General features: G+C 38.2%; 1 protein-coding gene across 1 annotated transcript in view; it reads left to right on the top strand.

The window, feature by feature from the left end:
* The window catches only part of DNAH3 (dynein axonemal heavy chain 3), a 61,899-nt gene that overhangs the window by 24,964 nt on the left and 18,254 nt on the right, over positions 1 to 18,681 (top strand). Inside the window, exons 22-43 of the mRNA XM_061991999.1 lie at positions 824 to 960; positions 1,645 to 1,846; positions 2,736 to 2,828; positions 3,129 to 3,239; positions 4,040 to 4,154; positions 4,541 to 4,739; positions 6,139 to 6,247; positions 6,528 to 6,641; positions 7,777 to 7,953; positions 8,648 to 8,739; positions 9,149 to 9,368; positions 10,587 to 10,721; positions 11,958 to 12,069; positions 12,622 to 12,863; positions 13,413 to 13,513; positions 13,591 to 13,696; positions 14,217 to 14,346; positions 14,847 to 15,083; positions 15,461 to 15,564; positions 16,627 to 16,921; positions 17,355 to 17,534; positions 18,528 to 18,651. Coding sequence (XP_061847983.1) covers positions 824 to 960; positions 1,645 to 1,846; positions 2,736 to 2,828; positions 3,129 to 3,239; positions 4,040 to 4,154; positions 4,541 to 4,739; positions 6,139 to 6,247; positions 6,528 to 6,641; positions 7,777 to 7,953; positions 8,648 to 8,739; positions 9,149 to 9,368; positions 10,587 to 10,721; positions 11,958 to 12,069; positions 12,622 to 12,863; positions 13,413 to 13,513; positions 13,591 to 13,696; positions 14,217 to 14,346; positions 14,847 to 15,083; positions 15,461 to 15,564; positions 16,627 to 16,921; positions 17,355 to 17,534; positions 18,528 to 18,651 — 3,335 coding nt within the window. The remainder of the gene's footprint in view (positions 1 to 823; positions 961 to 1,644; positions 1,847 to 2,735; positions 2,829 to 3,128; positions 3,240 to 4,039; positions 4,155 to 4,540; positions 4,740 to 6,138; positions 6,248 to 6,527; positions 6,642 to 7,776; positions 7,954 to 8,647; positions 8,740 to 9,148; positions 9,369 to 10,586; positions 10,722 to 11,957; positions 12,070 to 12,621; positions 12,864 to 13,412; positions 13,514 to 13,590; positions 13,697 to 14,216; positions 14,347 to 14,846; positions 15,084 to 15,460; positions 15,565 to 16,626; positions 16,922 to 17,354; positions 17,535 to 18,527; positions 18,652 to 18,681) is intronic.

Raw genomic sequence — 18,681 nt, 5'->3', positions numbered from 1 at the left:
CAGAGTTCACTGACAATCTGTACAAAGTCTACTCTGGATACAATTAGAATTTGCATTAAGCTTTTAAGGCACACATGTTACTAGAGCAACTAAATGGCTTCTTTGTTTTAAATGAGATTGTTCTCTAGTATGTCGTGACACAGTTATTCAGAGCTGGTGAATACATACTGAGATGGTAGAATGTCAGAATAAGATAGTAAGGATATTAAGTGTAATTGGGTATCCTGCTCAGTTTCCTATAACGAAGAGATTGAGGAAGTGGCCAGATACTTAGTGGTAGCATGAGCTGTTTGTCAAAAACGTTGGGAATATGTGATTGAGTGATAAAGGTGTTGAAATAATTAATATAACTAAATAGAACTTCAGACCTGTCTAACAGCTCTGACTCTGTGAATGATGAAGCCTGTTCTGAAATAGATGCATCCTTTCAAGTAGGAAGGGTGTTACCAGAAAGAAAAAATGCAATCTAGATGTCAAGAACAGAGACTAATTGTCATGTACTGTGGCTCTGTTTGACAGAACTTATTGAATGGAAAAAAAATGTAGCAAGCTCAAGACAAGGGCACAAGTGCCAAAGATTTCAACTCCTGTGGATAATTCCTTGTTGCATTATTGTTTGTAAAGTTCAAAGTGGTGAAACTGACAGTCTGAAAAGCAAAACTAGAAAATAATGTATACATATTTAATAACAGGAAGGCACACAACAGAGAAGGATGTATAGCTTTTTAACCTCCTGCAACATATGTGATTGATCATAACAATTTTAATGTAGAAACCTATTGAAACTTTTAGCTGTTTGTGCTGTGTGTTTGTTTTTACACAGGTGAAAGACACAAAGGTACTTGTAGCAACTGAACAACCCATGATGTTAGAGAGACTTCAGGAAGCAAATACCCTCTTAGAAGACATTCAAAAGGGGTTGAATACTTACTTGGAGAAGAAAAGATTATATTTCCCAAGGTAAATTAATTAAATAGGCCTAAGTTAGACACAAAAAGCCATAAGCTCTTTCAAACCTTATCTACTGAACTGAAAAGTCTCGTTTTATAAACACATGGGACACAATCCCATGCAACAAAAAAGGAAAACCTCTTCTTTCTTCCTGAGACAACTGATTTTCTGTTAACTGTTTTTCCTGTTAAATTTGCAATGCCAGGGACAGGCAGAGGTGGGGAGGCAGGATCTGTCCAGTGCAGCATAAACTTGTGATTAGAAAGACATTATCACTTGCAGGGCATATCTGAAGGAACTTACTGCCTTCCCATGGCTGATTTGCAATTCTGTCTCTACCCTGCCTTCTTTAGTTGTGCAGAGCTGTACGGTACATTGGAGTTATATAGAGTTATATATGATTGTGAGGAATGGGATTCTGTGTTTTTACAAGGTACTTATTCATGGCATAGTATGTCTAGTCTTCCCTGGGTGAGTTTGAGAACTCTCTTCCTTTGCATGAAAGGGTGATCATACTGAAATTCTGAAAAACAGGTGTGATGAGTTTTATGATGTTAAAAATGGCTCAAGAAACGTTATATTAGTGTCTTAAGCAACAAGAAAACCAATAACATCTATGTTGCATTAATAGATTATTAATGATGGTTTTCGTGATTGGAAAATGCACATTCATTAGTTGTATTTTTCTAACAGATTCTTTTTCCTGTCTAATGATGAGCTGCTTGAAATACTGTCTGAAACAAAGGATCCCCTTCGAGTACAACCACATTTAAAGAAGTGTTTTGAAGGAATTGCTAAACTGGAGTTCACAGAAGATCTGGAGATTGTAGGCATGATCAGTTCAGAGAAAGAAATTGTTCCTTTCATTGATAAAATCTATCCAGCAAATGCAAAAGTAATTATTTTGTCTTTACTATATGCTTTTAAATTAATACATGGCCCAAAGCATATGTTTTTTGGGGGAATGAGATTTTAAAACATTTAGGATGAGAGGTATTTAGGAAGTGGGAGTGCAGACTGACATTCTAAAACAAATAGGATGCCTACAAAACTGAGTAAGACATACCACTTTGGGGTTTAATTCCTTTAGGCACTTTTCTGCTGCTTTATGCACCTACTACTGTTAAGATGTAGATAGATGAGACAGAGAGATATGCACACACATTACATCTAGGTAAACTATGCTGTCCAAATACCTATGTGTGTAACATTGCACAGCATAGCTGAAAGACAGGAATAAGGAAACTGACAAATGATTGGCAGTGAAGAATCAGAGCATTAGTTGAAAAGGCATCTCAGTAGAAACTGGAGCATTGTGAGTCTTGAAAAGTGTCTCACTTCCAGCTTTTTGTGCTGTTCTCAATGTGAAATTATGGAGCTGAGCTGCCATATGGTAGCCAAAAAGAGATGAATGGTGGGGCATATTGTAAGTTACAGATGTCCTTTTTCTCTTGATCCTTCAGGAAAAAAACATGCCCTGGGTTAAAATGAACCAAGCTTAACTGACCATGCAATCTATGGGGTTTTTTGTTTTTGCTTGTATGAAACATATCTGGCTGTGTCCTCAGCCTTATTATCTTTAGAGTTAGCTTGATTTATACCTGCCTTCAGACAGTGTTAAGCTGCAGTATTGCCTGGAAGAATTTGGGGAATATCAACCTCTCTTCCACATCTAGATCAGAAGAAAGCATTTTTAAGCCTAACACATTTTAAACAATTTGTCCTTTAAGAGGAATGTAATCAGGAAACGTGTACTGACTCTTAACTGTTTTGCTTTTTTGAAGGGCATGGTAGAAAAATGGCTTTTGCAAGTAGAGGAAATGATGCTGGCCAGTGTAAGACAAGTTCTTCGAGATGGCATAGAAGGATATATCAAGGTAATTATTCCTGAATGATAGTATAAAATAGATTTCACAAGCAACTGGACGTGAACAAGTTGCTGAAATTCTTAACCAGGGAAGTTGAAGCTGAATGGAATCCAGCTCTCCTTGTTCAGTAGTACCAGTCTGAAGCTTTAACTGAATTGCCTGAAGAAAAAGTAGTAAAGCTTTCCATGCTGAATCTCATTTATTCACATCATGAGACAAAAGAGCTCTGGGGAAAGTGATTGTTATCAGTGCCATAATCTAATGTGTTTATATAACTTCCCGTGTCTGGAATGGATCTTTTTGTTTAAGGTTCCTCGGAAAACATGGGTACTGCAGTGGCCTGGACAGGTGGTTATTTGCGTTTCATCCATTTACTGGACAGAAGAAGTATCTGAGGCTATAAGGGAAGGAACTTTACCAGTAAGATTTTCTTCTACCTTTGTATTTCTAAGTACTAAATTCTAATTAATTAAGAAAACCCTTCTTCTAGCAAAGACTATCCTCAGTTAATAACCAATTACAATTTACTCATGCAGTGTTCTTTTGTCCAGGTCCTCTCCAGCTGATTTGCCATAGGCATGTACTGGCATGTGGGGCTATTCCTTCCCAGATACAGGACTTTCCCCTTTGTTAAATTTCATGAGGTTCCTGCCTGCCTCTTTCTCTGATCTGTTGAGGTCTGTCTGAATGGTAGCAGAGCCGTCTGGTCTATCAACCACTCTCCCCAGTTCTGTATCATCTGTGGACTTGCTGAGGATGCACTCTGGTCTGTTGTCTAGGTCATTAATGAATGCTTAGTTAATCTTATATTTCATTAAACTTTCTCTTTTAATAATGAGAAAATAATTTTAAATGCTTAAAGTCACTAGAATCTATTAATTTGATGAATTTACAATTTACTACTAATTTACGAAGAAACCTAACCCAAATTTACCCAACAGAGAGGATCTGCTCATCTCTTATTGTAGAATGTTGTCATTTCTATTAAGAAGGAAGATGAGGCTTCTGCTTACACTGCTTTCAGGTCATACAGCTTTTGGAAATCTCCTTAGAAAAAGAAAATGCCAGTATACGAAAGAGAATTTAGAATGTTTGTGTAGTGCCCAACTGCCATTATTATGTTTAGTTGAAGAGATTGTCTCCAATGACTGCACCCGTGGGAGCTTAGGAACTGCTAGGTACAGCGTTACATGAATGCCTATGTTCTGTTTCTGTGACAGGATTTCTTGGAGAAGAGCAATCAACAAATTGGGGACATTGTTGAGTTAGTGAGAGGAAAGCTGTCCAGTGGAGCCCGGCTGACACTTGGAGCTCTTACTGTCATTGATGTGCACGGTAAATGTGCAGTGGTGATAGTCTTCTTCAATCTGGGGCAGTGTTGCTGTTGTTAGTTGGGTGAACAGTTTGAAAGAGGCAGCTAAAATGCTTTCTCTAACTTGAAATAATCTTTATTGTACAGTGTCTGGGCAAATGGAGATTGCTCTGTCCTGCACAGCTATGTCCCATCTACTTAGAACTGGCACTGGAGTGTAGATCATATTAAGTTGATTCCCTACGCAAACCAGATGCAGATTCTTTTCTATTGTGAAAGCCAACCTAATACTATAAATGTTGATTTACATAGCTATAAGGAAATGTTAGTTACTTATAAGTTGTTTAAAGTAAACGTAATACCATACAGGTGTTTTGATTTTTCAAATCATCTGTCCCTTACTCTGCAGCTCGTGATGTGGTTGCAAAACTGGTTGAAGACAAAGTGACAGATCTGAATGACTTCCAGTGGATTTCTCAGCTGAGATACTATTGGGAAGAGAAGGATGTAATAGTACAAATGATTACAACAGAAGCCAAGTATGGTTATGAATATCTAGGCAATTCCCCACGGCTGGTTATAACCCCACTAACAGATCGTTGTTATAGGTAAAGCCATATTGTTCTACAAATACTATTTTCATTCTTTGCATTGATCTGTATTTACTTCCAGTTGTTATAGCTAATAATAGCAGGAACCTCTGCAGCTAAGATTTTCCTGTAGGTTTTGGAGGCAAACCTTATATATTGTTTTTGCCTGAATATGGTAAAATATTTGCTATTTATAGGCTTCTACACCAGTAGAGTAATAGTCTTTGATGTATTGTAGAACATGCTTTTGAAATATGTTATCAGCTCACAGTACTGGAACTGCAGAGAACTCTCCAGTAGCACTGGTCAATTAATTTCTTTGAAATAAAACATACAGGTAGGGTATGCCTGCCTGTAAAATAAATGAGGTAATTATAGAGCCCTTCAGCAGATATTTGAATGCAGTTAGCTTCCTGTTCCTCTGCTTGCTTGCAAGAGGTTGAAATGGAAATACTTCATTCCTCAAGGTTGAAGTGTTCAAGGGCATTTGCTATTTCACTTCTAGTGGGTCCTGGAGACAGTAGTCATCTCAGCAGGTAGTTTTAGGTCTAAGGTTTCAGGAACTTTCTTTTATATTATCTCCAGGCAAATATACAGTTAGGATGTAAAGATTTTACTTCATTACTTAACTGTGAACTCACCAGTGTGTAGAAGCCACTTGTAGCAAAGTGCCTATGATAGTGCCTATACTGGCAAATGCTTTATATTTTGGCATTCACAGGAGTGTTGGAAGAGCTGCATGGCTGATGCATTAGCTGTACACTGGGGTTGGTGTCAGTAGGATTAACTCAATCTAAACTAAAACTGTGCAGTCAGCTGTGCCAGATGTAGTTTCAGAGCAAGCAATGAGCAAGTAGATTGTATTCAACACAACATAACAACTGCTTTTGGTGGGAAAGCCTTTTAATGTGGCTTCTGTAAAATCATCAGATCACTCCAGTGTTAACAAGGATCTCATTTGTAGTATGAAAATGACTTGGAGAGCAACATGATTCCCAGGTTCGTGAAACAGCCTTTATGCTTTCTCAGCCATTTCTAAAGATTGACTTTGTTTATAAAGCCAACTTGAAGGTCTTGTCATGAGGAGTTCCACCTGATGAAAATGGGTGTTTTTCCGAGCTCTGCCAGTTTGCTTACGGCGCTGTGTGTTTGCTTGTGTAATTAAGGATATATAGGGCAGATGCATGTAATAAAAAGCCTTGACATCCCTTGTAGGCCAAGTGGGTGAATGTGAGCTTCCACAATTGGGAATCAGTTATGAGACAATACTGGGTTTTTTAGGGCAAGCTGCAAGGTCAATAGGGAGCAAGCAAACTGTTTTCAGGAGAACTTGTACAGGAAAATACTTATCCATCCCTTCAGAAACAACCTGCCATTAATGATTACTAATTCCAATGCCTGTTCTTGTTTAATGTAGGACATTAATGGGTGCCTTGCAATTAAATCTTGGTGGTGCTCCAGAAGGACCTGCTGGGACTGGCAAAACAGAAACAACAAAAGATCTAGCAAAAGCCTTAGCTAAGCAGGTACCAAAATGCAAACTCTTTTTTCTTTGCATTGTTTATGTCTGGATATGTAGATACTCTTGAAATGTTGTTCTTACCCAAGTGCTGCTTCTTGTGTACCTATTCTTTATTCGCAGAAATAGTTGGCAAGAAGCACACATTTAGGACTGTGTTTATATGGCATCCTAGTGTTGTAATCTAAAACATGCAGTAATAATCCCTTCTCATTCTCAATGCTAAAAGTTATATTGTGGACTTTGTGTTGCTACTGAGAGATGTTCTCTGTGTGTTTTTGTTGTAGTGCGTGGTCTTTAACTGCTCTGATGGTCTCGATTACAAGGCAATGGGCAAGTTCTTTAAGGGGCTGGCACAATCCGGTGCATGGTCCTGCTTTGATGAGTTCAATAGAATTGAGGTAATATTTTAACTCAAATAAAATGAAAAAGCTATAATATAAACCACAAGAAGTTTTAGATGTAGACATGGCAACATTATTTACTGTTTTTTACTTTTATTTGTGATATAACCTCTTTGTTTCAGTAATCACTGACACAGAAATAAGGTACTCAGCTGCCTGCTTTAGGAGCACATGTCTGCCTATGCTGTGTGGCAGAAGTCTTGTGTTCTGAGTTGTTTCAGCTAAACAAATTGTTCCTATGCACTTTCTTCTTTTGCATGTGACAGTCATTTGTTGAGAAAGAACTGGGCTTCTCTTCTCCTTGAAAAATCAAGCTACAGCTATGGGGCTGCATTATTTGTGTTCAGCCAGACAAATCACAGTGGAGAAATTCCTGTGATGACTAGCAGAATCACTAACTGAGTGACCTGGTTAAGTAGCTGTGTAACCAGACACATCTAAACCAGTCCTTGGTCTTTGTCTGATTTTTTGGTTTTGCTGTTTTTAAGAATTTGGGTACTAATGACTTTGGATAGATTTTATTGTTACTTTGATGAAATTGTATTTAAGTAAAAAGTAATAAATGTGGAAATTCCATGAAGCTCTATTTGGCATGTTTTAGCATCCTTAACCCCTTAATTTCTCCATTTGTCTGCTGTAACTTTTTTTTAAGGAAATCAGGTATTAGCATTCTCATTTTCCAACATTCTATTACCTTGATACTTTAGAGCCCTGAAGACTAGCACTAGGCTGCCTTACCCATTCTTTGTTTACCCTCAATTTGGGGTGCAGAGTCAATCAGCCTTTCTGAAAAGCCTAAATACAATGTCTCTGGTGAAAGGAAAATGCTTTTGGAGGCCTCCAGAAGGAGTTCCTGTCCACTTAACTTAGATAGCTACATTCAGGCACATGGTGTTTCTCTGTGGAGACTTTTAGAAGCTTCTGTTAGCTGTCTAGCTTGGTTGAGTAGGAAATGGTGGCACTCACTTTCAAAGAATTTCTTCAAAGGCAGCTAATATTTAGGGTCAGTTGCCAGGCATGGGGTGATTTTCATCTGGGGAAATGTGAATATAGCCATCAAAATGTACAAACATAAACACTTTATGTTGTCTCCAAATGTCGTATGTTTTCCAATCTATTCTGTCTGTATTAGGTTGAAGTATTATCTGTAGTTGCTCAGCAAATACTTAGCATACAGCAAGCTATTATTCGCAAGCTCAAAACATTCATCTTTGAAGGGACAGAGATCTCTCTGAATCCTGCTTGTGCTGTGTTTATCACAATGAACCCTGGGTATGCTGGACGGGCAGAGCTGCCTGATAATCTGAAGGTAAATCTGGAATCCTGATTTCTTGAAGAAATTAAACAGAATTTGCAACTTCTTGTCCATTGTAATAAGAAAGGGAAGGCAGCAATCAAGTACCACACTGACAACCTGTTCAAGTGTATTCTGCTGTATTTTGCTAAGCTTTCACAAGTGTATAGGATTGTACACAATGCAGTCTCAGTTTGATCATATTGATACCAATTCACAGGTTTTACTGTGCTCTAAGTGGAAATTATTCTGATTTCCAATGGCTTGGCTAGCCAAATCTCAATTTAAACTTATTATAACTTTGCAAGTTGTTGAAACACTGCAGAGACTGATACAGACCTAGTTCTTATCCTAGTTTTGCCACAAGTTTTTACATGACCAAAATTACAAGACATTAACCATACCATGTGCTATTTTTGTCCATTATGACAATGAGATGAATGACACTTCCCTTTTCCTCCATTAATAGTTCTTTAGCATTGGGATTCTTTCTAAATGTTGCTCAGTTCTTAGCACAGATCCCTTGTTTACAGTTCTAGTAACAATTCTAAAGCAATCTCATAGATTTCAGATGATACCTAAAGTAACGAAAATTGAATCGAGAGTGTAGAAGTTCATGAATTTGTGGAGAGATGCTATTCTTACGAAACAAGAGCAAGTTATTACCATATTCTATAGTCTAAGCTTATACCTTACTTTTTCCTTCCAGGCACTGTTCCGAACAGTTGCCATGATGGTTCCAGATTATGCTTTGATTGGAGAAATTTCACTTTATTCCATGGGATTTTTGGACTCTCGGAGGTAAGACGTGCTGAATTTTCCACCTCAGTTGCATCTAACATATCTCATTCCTCTCTAAGGCATATATGTGTGTTTGAGACATAATTCTGGAAGGCTGTCCATGTTCTGTTTCTCCAGAGAGTCCTTTTTAGTCTCCCACTTTGCCATCATTTATAATTTACTATGTCATGTTGACAGATATACACCTCTGCACAGAATCATGTGGAAATGTATCATAACATCCAACAGAATTCCTAAATGGCACACACATTCTGTTGGCTTGGCACAATCAACACTTTTGCATCCCAGGTGTTTTGGGCCATCTTCTCAGCTGATGTGTCTGATAATCACTGCAGTTATTTCGTACTTGTATTATTTCCCTGCGTGGTGAGATGTTTTCATTCTACATGTAACATTTTAATATCCACAGTCTTGCCCAGAAAATTGTTGCCACTTACCGTTTGTGCTCTGAGCAGCTGTCATCTCAGCATCACTATGATTACGGAATGCGTGCTGTTAAATCTGTCCTGACAGCAGCAGGAAACTTAAAGCTGAAGTACCCAACTGAAAATGAAAGTGTGTTGTTACTTCGGGCTTTGCTGGATGTTAACTTGGCCAAATTCCTGGCACAGGATGTGCCATTGTTTCAGGTAAGCTATCAGGTCAGTGTGGTTGAGTTTTCTGATGATTAAGTCAGTTATTATCATAGAATCATAGAATGGTAGGGGTTGGAAGGGACCATCTAGTCCAACCCCCCTGCAGAAGCAGGGTCACCTAGATCACGTTGCATAGGAACATGTCCAAGCGGATCTTGAAGACCTCCAAGGAAGGAGGCTCCCCAACCCCTCTGGGCAGCCTGTGCCAGGGCTCCCTCACCCTCACACTGAAACAGTTTTTTCTTATGTTTAAGTGGAACTTTTTGTGTTCCAGCTTCATCCCATCACCCCTTGTCCTGTTACTATCTACTATAGAAAAAAGGGATGTCCCAACCTCCTGACACCCACCCTTTAGATATTTATAAATGTTAATAAGATCACCCCTCAATCTCCTTTTCTCCAGACTAAACAGCCCCAGTTCCCACAGCCTTTCCTTGTATTACAGCCTATATAAACATGTCATTATTTTCACTTACAATAGTTTTATCTTCATGCCACTGTATTAATGTAGAGTTATTTCAATGACAGAATCTTAAGGGTTGGAAGGGACCTTAAAAGGCTATCTAGTCCAACCCCTCTGCCAGAGCAGGACCACCTAGAGTAGGTCTCTTTGGTTCTTTTAGTACTATTTTGAAAAGTAAACTTTCAATGGTGGAAACCATTCTTTAAAGTTTGCATTCTGTCTTTTTGCTTCCAAAGAGACATGGACAACTAAATCAATGAAAAATTTGAAATCAGAATGAAAATGATGAAGATTCTATTTGCATGCTCCTTTAATAGAAAATAAAGACTATTCTATGCTACAGAGCAATCAATATTGAAGACCTAAAGGCTTGGGTACAAGTACACACAGAGTCATTGTGCTGAAATTTCAGAACATATACCCTTCTATTTAATTACTGAGATTCTTTCAACCACTTTCACATCCTTTCCAGTAAGAATTCTGGGGGTAATTTTGCAGAAAGTTAGGCTTCGTTTTACAATCTTGGTGTCTGTATGAAAAGCACAGGCACAATTTCTTTTTCATGTATTCAGAATACTTTCATGGCTACAGTTTGCCTAGAAGTTCATTTTGTCCAGCTGAGAATATTTCCTCTTAAGCTCCTGGTAACTATGTGAATATTGTTTTACTTACATATTGTTATGCTGTAGGATTTTCCCCTTTTTGTAATCTGTGTATAAATACTGTTCTGTTCTGTCTTTCCTTAACAGGGCATCATCTCTGACCTGTTCCCTGGAGTGGTTCTTCCTACACCTGACTATGACCTGTTTGTCCAGGCACTAACTGAAAATATTGAAAAGATGGATCTTCAACCAGTTCCATGGTTCATTGGAAAAATTATTCAGGTTTATTTTCACGTACTTCTGGGGAAGAAAAGTGTGAGAACAGAAATGTTCTTCACTCACTGTCTGTTTCGTGAATGAATAGCTAATAGTTTCCACGATTGATTAACAGAATATATTAACAGCATATTTTTACTGAGTAAAAGGAATGGAGTAAAAGCCTGCTTTGCTCATGGGGATTTTTTAATTCAGCCAGCCTGTGAGGGAGCTAATGTGTGCAGCCACGTCTTACATCTTATGGTTAGGGATGGAAAATGAAACTGAATCTCCTAGTAGCTGAGACAGTGTAGCCTAGTGAACAGATCTCTGGACTGGGAGTCAGTCTGTGTTCCCACATCTGCTTACAATCTCTTTAAAAAGTCTTGAAAGGGGTGATGTTTCTCACCCTTGCAAATACTTCACCTCCAGCTCTGTGTTCTCAGTGTTTCACATTTGCTAGTATTAGTGACCTTGTAAAGCATGCTTAACTTTTTATTCTTCTCTCATGAGTAGCGCAGCCCAGTGACAGTGTAGTGCCAAGGGCAAAACTGCATGGCCTGGGGCAGGATCACGAGGGTCCCCTCCTACAGCAGTTCAGACTTTATGTCCTATGTTCATGCTTGATTTATGCTGCTTTGCAAACCATGCTTTATTGTTCGTTTAAATAGAGGTAGTATTAACTGGTTAGGAATTTAAGGTAGACCATAAAATATGAGCTTTAACCTGTGATTAACCTGAGGACTTCTTACAGATTTATTTGAATGTGTTGTGTTTGAAGGCTTCAGTTTGAGCTGTGGCAAGATCTTGTGGGATGACTAAAGAAGTTATCACCCTTGCAGTCCAAAGCCAGCCTCTGTGGAACTAGTTATGTGATAGATCCTCAGAATTGTAGTTTCAGTCCCTTTGTGTCAGCTTCATGGGTAATCATTGATATGAGCTTAGGCTTTTATCTGCAGGCTCTGACTAGTACACTCACAGCCTGTACAATGATGCTTTTACAGTTGAGGGATGATATTTAGGAAGGAACAAAGGAGGATATCTTGAAGCAAAGACTTCTTAAATTGCATCCATAAGAATTAGAAGAATAATATGATTTCCCTTTGACTTGATTAACGCTTTGGTCAGTGTTAATAGAGTGCAGATATTTGGCTGATATTTTGTACTGCCATGTCTGAGTGCAGCAGAGATATCTCTAGTTTAATACACACAATGCTTGCTTTTGTACTGTGTTAAAGAGTCAATTTCTTGTCACTGATGTAGATATATGAAATGATGCTGGTGCGCCATGGTTTCATGATTGTTGGAGATCCTTTGAGTGGAAAGACCTGTGCATACAAGGTGTTAGCTGGAGCCCTTGGTGATTTGTGTGCAGGTAACATTATTCAGACACAAACTTCTCATTAAATGAAGTTAATTCTATGAGTAATGTTTTTCCTTTGCAGAGATATGCCCAGGTTGTTACTATATTCTGCTCTCTCAACTGTAAAGCTTCTATTCATTGAACTATTTTTGCCACATGTCTGTTTCTCTGGAAGTCTTTTGTCTGCATTTATTGGAATAGTAAAACATATTAATATGTTGATGCTTTAATGAATTCTGTTAAGCATTGTATTTGTGTGTAATACCCTTGAAAAACCAGTTTTGATTGGGAGATTGTAAGTAGCTCCCATAGACAGAAAATGTATTCTGCTCTGCTTTTCCTTTTTTTAACATGTGCTTTTGCACAGAGAACTTTATACTTCACTTGCACAAGTAACAGAAGTTCTTATTTACTGCTACCTAGCTGCCAAGTGTCTGTTTTGATTTTTCTTTGCCTGAGTCAGCTAAAGGAGGATCCTCAAGAATCTTCTTGTTCTGTATTTCAGTTGTTGAATGAAACGAACCTATCAAATCCTCAAGCTCATCTATTTGTCTTTTTACACAGCAAAATCCATGGATGAATTTGCTGTTGAATACAAAGTTATTAATCCCAAAGCAATTACTATGGGACAGTTGTATGGCAGTTTTGATCCTGTAAGCCATGAGTGGACAGATGGAGTTCTTGCAAACGCCTTCAGAGAACAAGCATCTTCTACCACAGATGATCGGAAGTGGATTATTTTTGATGGCCCAGTGGATGCAGTTTGGATTGAAAACATGAACACTGTGCTGGATGATAATAAAAAGGTAGCCTAATCTTTGCCAGTAACTTCATTCTAGCAATATTGTTACCATAGTAGTCAAAGGAGTTGTAAGCCTTAGGAAAAGCTGATGTGCTTAAAAGCATTGTTTTTGCCCTCAATGATATCAGTTTGGTTTAGTAAGCAATGTTAAGCTGTTACTTCTCCATATAAGTCTTGTCTTGCTCCTATTTTATTGAAATGAGGTTGCTCACTGGGGCTTTTTACTGACACTTTTAGGAAACTAAAATACATAAACTCAATTCTGTAACTGAAAACTGAACTTCCTTAAATTATTTAGGGAATAAATGAACCAAAAATACCCTACAGGTCATAACTGCTTTTCCTTGCAGAGTTATTTAAAGATGGAGTCTTGTTCTCTACAGTAAGAAGTGGAAAAGTTGAGATAAGGCTAGAAAATGTGTTATGAGAACACAAATGAGTGAATGAGGAGTGACACTAAGTAGTCTTCACTGATTTTATGACAGGCATTGCTTTGACTGGCTGATCAGCACTGATATGACTAGATCATGTTTATGTGATATTTTTCTTCTAGTTGTGCTTAATGAGTGGTGAAATAATTCAAATGAATTCAAAAATGAGTTTAATCTTTGAGCCAGCAGACTTAGAGGAGGCATCTCCAGCAACTGTCAGCAGGTAATGTGAAGGCATTCAGACTTGAACTGTTTTAGCTGTACATCTATTCCTGTGTCATAGTTGTTTGCTCTTCCCAGGTGTGGTATGATCTATATGGACCCGCAGCAGTTAGGTTGGGAGCCACTGAAGGATTCCTACATGAAGACGTTGCCTCCAAACCTGCAGGAAGAACACCAAGAGCTGGTACGAGACTGATTATGTTTACATAGGTTGAATTCAGAGGATTAAGTTTATAGTGATGTTCACAGTTTGCAAATTTAAAGGCAGGAATGCAGAATCAAACTGTTTAAAGTGCATTCATGATCTAGAGGGTCCTAAATCTCCTAAAGGTAAGTTATTTTATGGTGATGAATGTAAAATGTTGTTGCGAGGAAAGTGAGAGTTGGAGATGCCATGAGTACTAGAAATGGAATGGGAAATACTGGAAGTCTCAATGTTTTGAAGTCATCCTTCTTCTGTCTAAGACATCTAGAATTTAGCTTAAGAAATGCTCCATGGTAGAAGCAACTTGTGTTCACTATCAGATGACAGTTTGACTTTTTGATCCTTGAAGTATTGCCTTACACAGGTCCTTTCCTTATCTTCCTTTTGCTAACCTGGAGAATTTCTGATACCTTATATTTTATTGAGAGAGAGTTGAGGGATAGTGGGAAATATTTCAACTCCTGCATTGTTTTAAAGCCTTTTGCTTTTCTTCTGGCAGGTCAACGACATGTTTATGTGGCTAGTCCAGCCCTGTTTAGACTTTATTCACCTTCATTGCAAAGCCTCTGTACAAACATCCTCTATTCATCTGAGTCATAGCTTGATGAAACTCTATACCTGTCTGCTTGGTAAGTACCCTAAGCCTTATTCTTTTAATTTCAAGTTTTCTCTTTTTCCTAGTGTGTCCCATAACAAGGTGCATGTTATCACCTGCAAGGAAATACCAAAGCAATCTATTTACTCTTGACATCATACATCACAAGTCTTTTCTTTCACTGATCAGTATTAATAATAGTGCTCTGACTGGCACACAGAGCTTTCACATTTGAACACTGGTGGTGTTACAAAACTGACCATGATCTTGTGAGTGTGTTCCATAGTTCTCATCACTGTTTGCTAGCATCCGAAAAAAAATAATTAGGACCTTTTGTCCTAATTCATCCTTCTCATTTATTTTTCGTTGTAAACAGTATTTTCCACAGACAAGTTCCCTGCTCTGTAGATTGGCTTCATTCTCCTGAAGACAATGCTCTAAGTTTGTCTCAGAATGCTATTGCAAAAGGGCATTTTGTTTTGAGATCTATGGTTATTGTTGGCATTTAACTAACAGTCAAAACCTTTGTTTTAGATGAAATAACTGAATCTAAAGAAGAGGAGAAGGAAAGCATATCTAGTCAGCATCTCACCTTGTGGCTGCAGGGGCTTTTCCTTTTTGCTTTGGTTTGGACAGTTGGTGGGATCATCGATGCAGACAGCAGAAAGAAATTTGATTTGTTTTACCGCAACTTGCTGATGGGAGGGAATGAGGAACACCCACGCCCTAAAAGTGTGAAGCTTACCAAACACAATATCTTCCCAGAAAAAGGTGCTTCTTCATATCTGTACTTGCCTGTCCTTTTATAATGCAATAAGAAAGCTCAGCATGTCAAGGGAGAATAGAGTGCCTGGCAGATGTTAAGTGCAGCAGAGCCACCATCTGCCAAGCCTTGGGCTTCACAGCTGGGGGCTCTTTCCTGGCTCTTTTAACCAGGAGTAGCATATGCCTCATGTTGTACTCAAACAATGTAGCTGAGTCTGACCTAAAATAATTACATGATGATAACAGCAGTGGGAAGGGAGAGTAACTCTCATAGTAGAAAACCTTTGTTATCTCAGTGCTGGACGTCACATGCTAAAATGATTGAAATTTGGTTTTATTCTTTAATCAGTGGCTTTTCCTATGTTGTGTTTTTCAATTAACAGGGAGCGTTTATGACTTTTACTTTCACAAGCATGGCAGTGGGCAGTGGAACTTGTGGACAGAATACATCACAAAAGAGGAGCAAGTTATCTCCCCTGGGGCAAAGGTTCACATTGCTGTCTTTCATTTTAGAAAATAATTATTTGACTAAGTGATTTAGAGGTATAACTCAGCTACATTAACTAGCTCTGATTCTACTGTATCAGGCTGATTAATGTTTCATCAACAACACTTCATCAATTTCTGCAAGTTCCCTTCCATACTTCTGTCTTTATTCTGATGCCATCAAAATTGAAAGTTCAGCACTGCAGATGGACATGGAGCCCTGAGGTTGACTGGTGGTTAACATTTTTGGTTCTGCTTTTGACTCTGTAACAGCATCTGATGCTGGGGAAATGATCTTAGGAAAAAGGCAAAGCCTGAATTTCTGTTCCTTCTTTTTTTTCCCCCTATGTTTTATATCATGATATTATAGTATGAGTTAATCAGAAAAAGCAAGAAAAGATATTCAGTACTTCTTTGGGATACGAAGTGCAATAGTGAGAGTTCTGGATCCTCTCCATTTCCAAATAGGGGCACTCACATTTTGATGGCAGCTGTTAACTCAAGGGAAGTGCAGTGTAGCAGAGATCTGCAAAAAGTACCTATCCTGCAGATGAAATTTCAAGATAACTTAAGTGATGTTTGTTCTTCTTTTCATTCCATTGTAATTGCAACTGTTTTGTCCATTAAGTACGTGAGAGATGCAAAATTATGTTTCATTCTGCTGCCTAAAATCTCTTCTTGATACCTAATTCACAGCTGCTAATGATAAATGGAAGATGAGGAAGAGAGAAAAAAAAAATCATAGCACTGGTCTTCTCCCTTTGCACAGCAGGGGACCAGAATTAAACCATGCTTAACCCTGGAGTTCTCCTGGGTTTATATATTGTCTGTGAACCATAATACTGACAGCACGAGTTGTGCTATTCACTGTATAAGCACTGAACAAGAAGTGAGGCCATCTTTTCTACCAGAGTTTTGTTCTAGCCTAAGTTTTCAGAGAAAATAAATATATTTTTAAAAGCATTTTTGCTACACCCTTGATGTAGTTGTTTGCAAATAGTCTTGTTGATTAACGTAATAAATGTTTGCTTTCCATGAGTTGTTTTACTTTCCTGTGTAACAGGTATCTGAGCTGATCATTCCAACAATGGAAACTGCCAGGCAAATGTTTTTTCTTAAAACATATGTGGAGCATAATGTTCCTTTGCTTTTTGTGGGCCCCACTGGCACTGGAAAATCAGCTATAACAAACAATTTTCTACTACAACTTCCAAAGCAAAAATACATCCCAAGCGTCATCAACTTCTCTGCAAGAACCTCTGCTACCCAAACACAGGATATTATTCTGTCCAAGCTGGATAGAAGAAGAAAAGGATTATTTGGACCTCCTTCGGGGAAAAAAGCTATAATATTTGTGGGTAAGACAGTTTTTTGCAGGGTTTCACTACCATTTTAATTCTGATTTTGGGCAAAGGAAGTGATAGACTGAGCCTAGTAATTTTGGGTTGGCTGAGTACACTCTTTTTTCAGGCGCTCAAAGAAGGATTAGCACTGCCCCCTGCTGAAAGGTTTAAGTGGTTGTCTTCAGAAGAGTTCATAAACAGAGCAAAATTCATAAAATAAAGAGTTTCTAAAGTACACCAAAATCACCAACCACACTAAGTTAAACCATCACCTCTAAGTCTGCCTGCGATATGTAATGTCATTTGCTTCTGGTTAGTTTAAAGGGAAGCAAGACATAACATTTTTGTGCCTCTAGTTGATTTGTTTTGTGGCTTTTTTTCTCTTCTTAGCTTTGAAAGACACTATAATTCCATTTCTTAGGTTTTTTATTCACTGTGTTGTCCACAGATGACCTGAACATGCCTGCAAAGGAAGTGTATGGAGCCCAGCCACCCATTGAGCTTCTCAGACAGTGGATTGATCACGGTCATTGGTATGACAAGAAAGATGCATCCAAGATGAATATCATAGATGTGCTGCTTGTTTCAGCTATGGGTCCACCTGGGGGAGGCAGAAATAGTATTACAGGTAGGAAATATATTGCTGTGACAAGTAGTTACCTAATCAAGAGGCAGATTCAGTTTTGCTGATGACAAATTCTACCTTCTACATAGTTTAGTCGTAAACCCACAGAAACATTCATGGGCTGGGTCATTCCAAATAGAAGCCTGTATGCTCAAAGTCAATTGTGTACCTTTTCCAGGGGGAGCTTAATCAACATTAGAAACAATGTTTTCAATGTTGATTAAACTATAGATAATGGAAATAATTCTAAAATTAGAGAACTGGACACTTTTCCCATTTTCTATTCTTTGGAAGGGGGAGGGAATACATCTTCTTGCCAAGTCTTTCTGGCAAATCTCTTCTGAAATTCTCTCTCCTGCTGCTAAGATAGCTGTCTGCATTTACTTAAAAGCATGTTGCCTGCAAGTCCACGACTCCTATTGTATCACCATGAGGGAGGTCATACATTCTTAATGAAAAAGTTGTGTCAGTAAAAGCCCTAATGTAGATGCAGCTACAATGTCATAATGCACTTTATTCTACTTTGCTTCATACAAACACTCTAATACAAGTATAACTGTATGTGCTTTCAGAGGGTCTTGTTCAAATAACTATTCAATGCAGACAATTTGTGCAATGTACCAGTGTATGGATTGATTTTTTCAGATGAAAGCTGGTAACAAGAGATATAATTTTGAAAAGTTTTACTGTGTGCTATCACAATCAACAGGCCTAATGTCAGGTGAAAGCTGGGTGATAGTGCCCTTGTTAGAATGGAGATTCATGTTTACCATATTAAACCCAATTGTTCTAAGTGATATAAAACATAAACCATTTTATATTTGTTTTGCATCATTGCTGAGGCAGCAATTTGCCAGAAACAAAATCGTGGAGCTGAAGCCAGGTTGAAAAGTCATTGTTTGAGCGACAGCCAGTCCCAGAATATGTTAGCTGAAAAGTGGAAAACTGTCTGCATGTTCCCAAATCTTTCTGCATCTTTTTTTTTGTGTATTACAGGACGCTTCACACGGCACTTGAATGTTGTATCCATCTGTGCTTTTGATGATGACATACTAACCAAGATTTTTACTGCAGTTACTGACTGGCACTTCAGCAATGGCTTTGAGCCTACATTTCTAAGGTAATGTGATATATATCCCATAACACCTTT

This window comes from Colius striatus, chromosome 3, assembly GCF_028858725.1.
Source record: "Colius striatus isolate bColStr4 chromosome 3, bColStr4.1.hap1, whole genome shotgun sequence".
NCBI lineage: Eukaryota > Metazoa > Chordata > Aves > Coliiformes > Coliidae > Colius > Colius striatus.
Note: the sequence above shows the minus strand (reverse complement) of the source record. Positions and strands in the feature narration are given on the sequence as shown.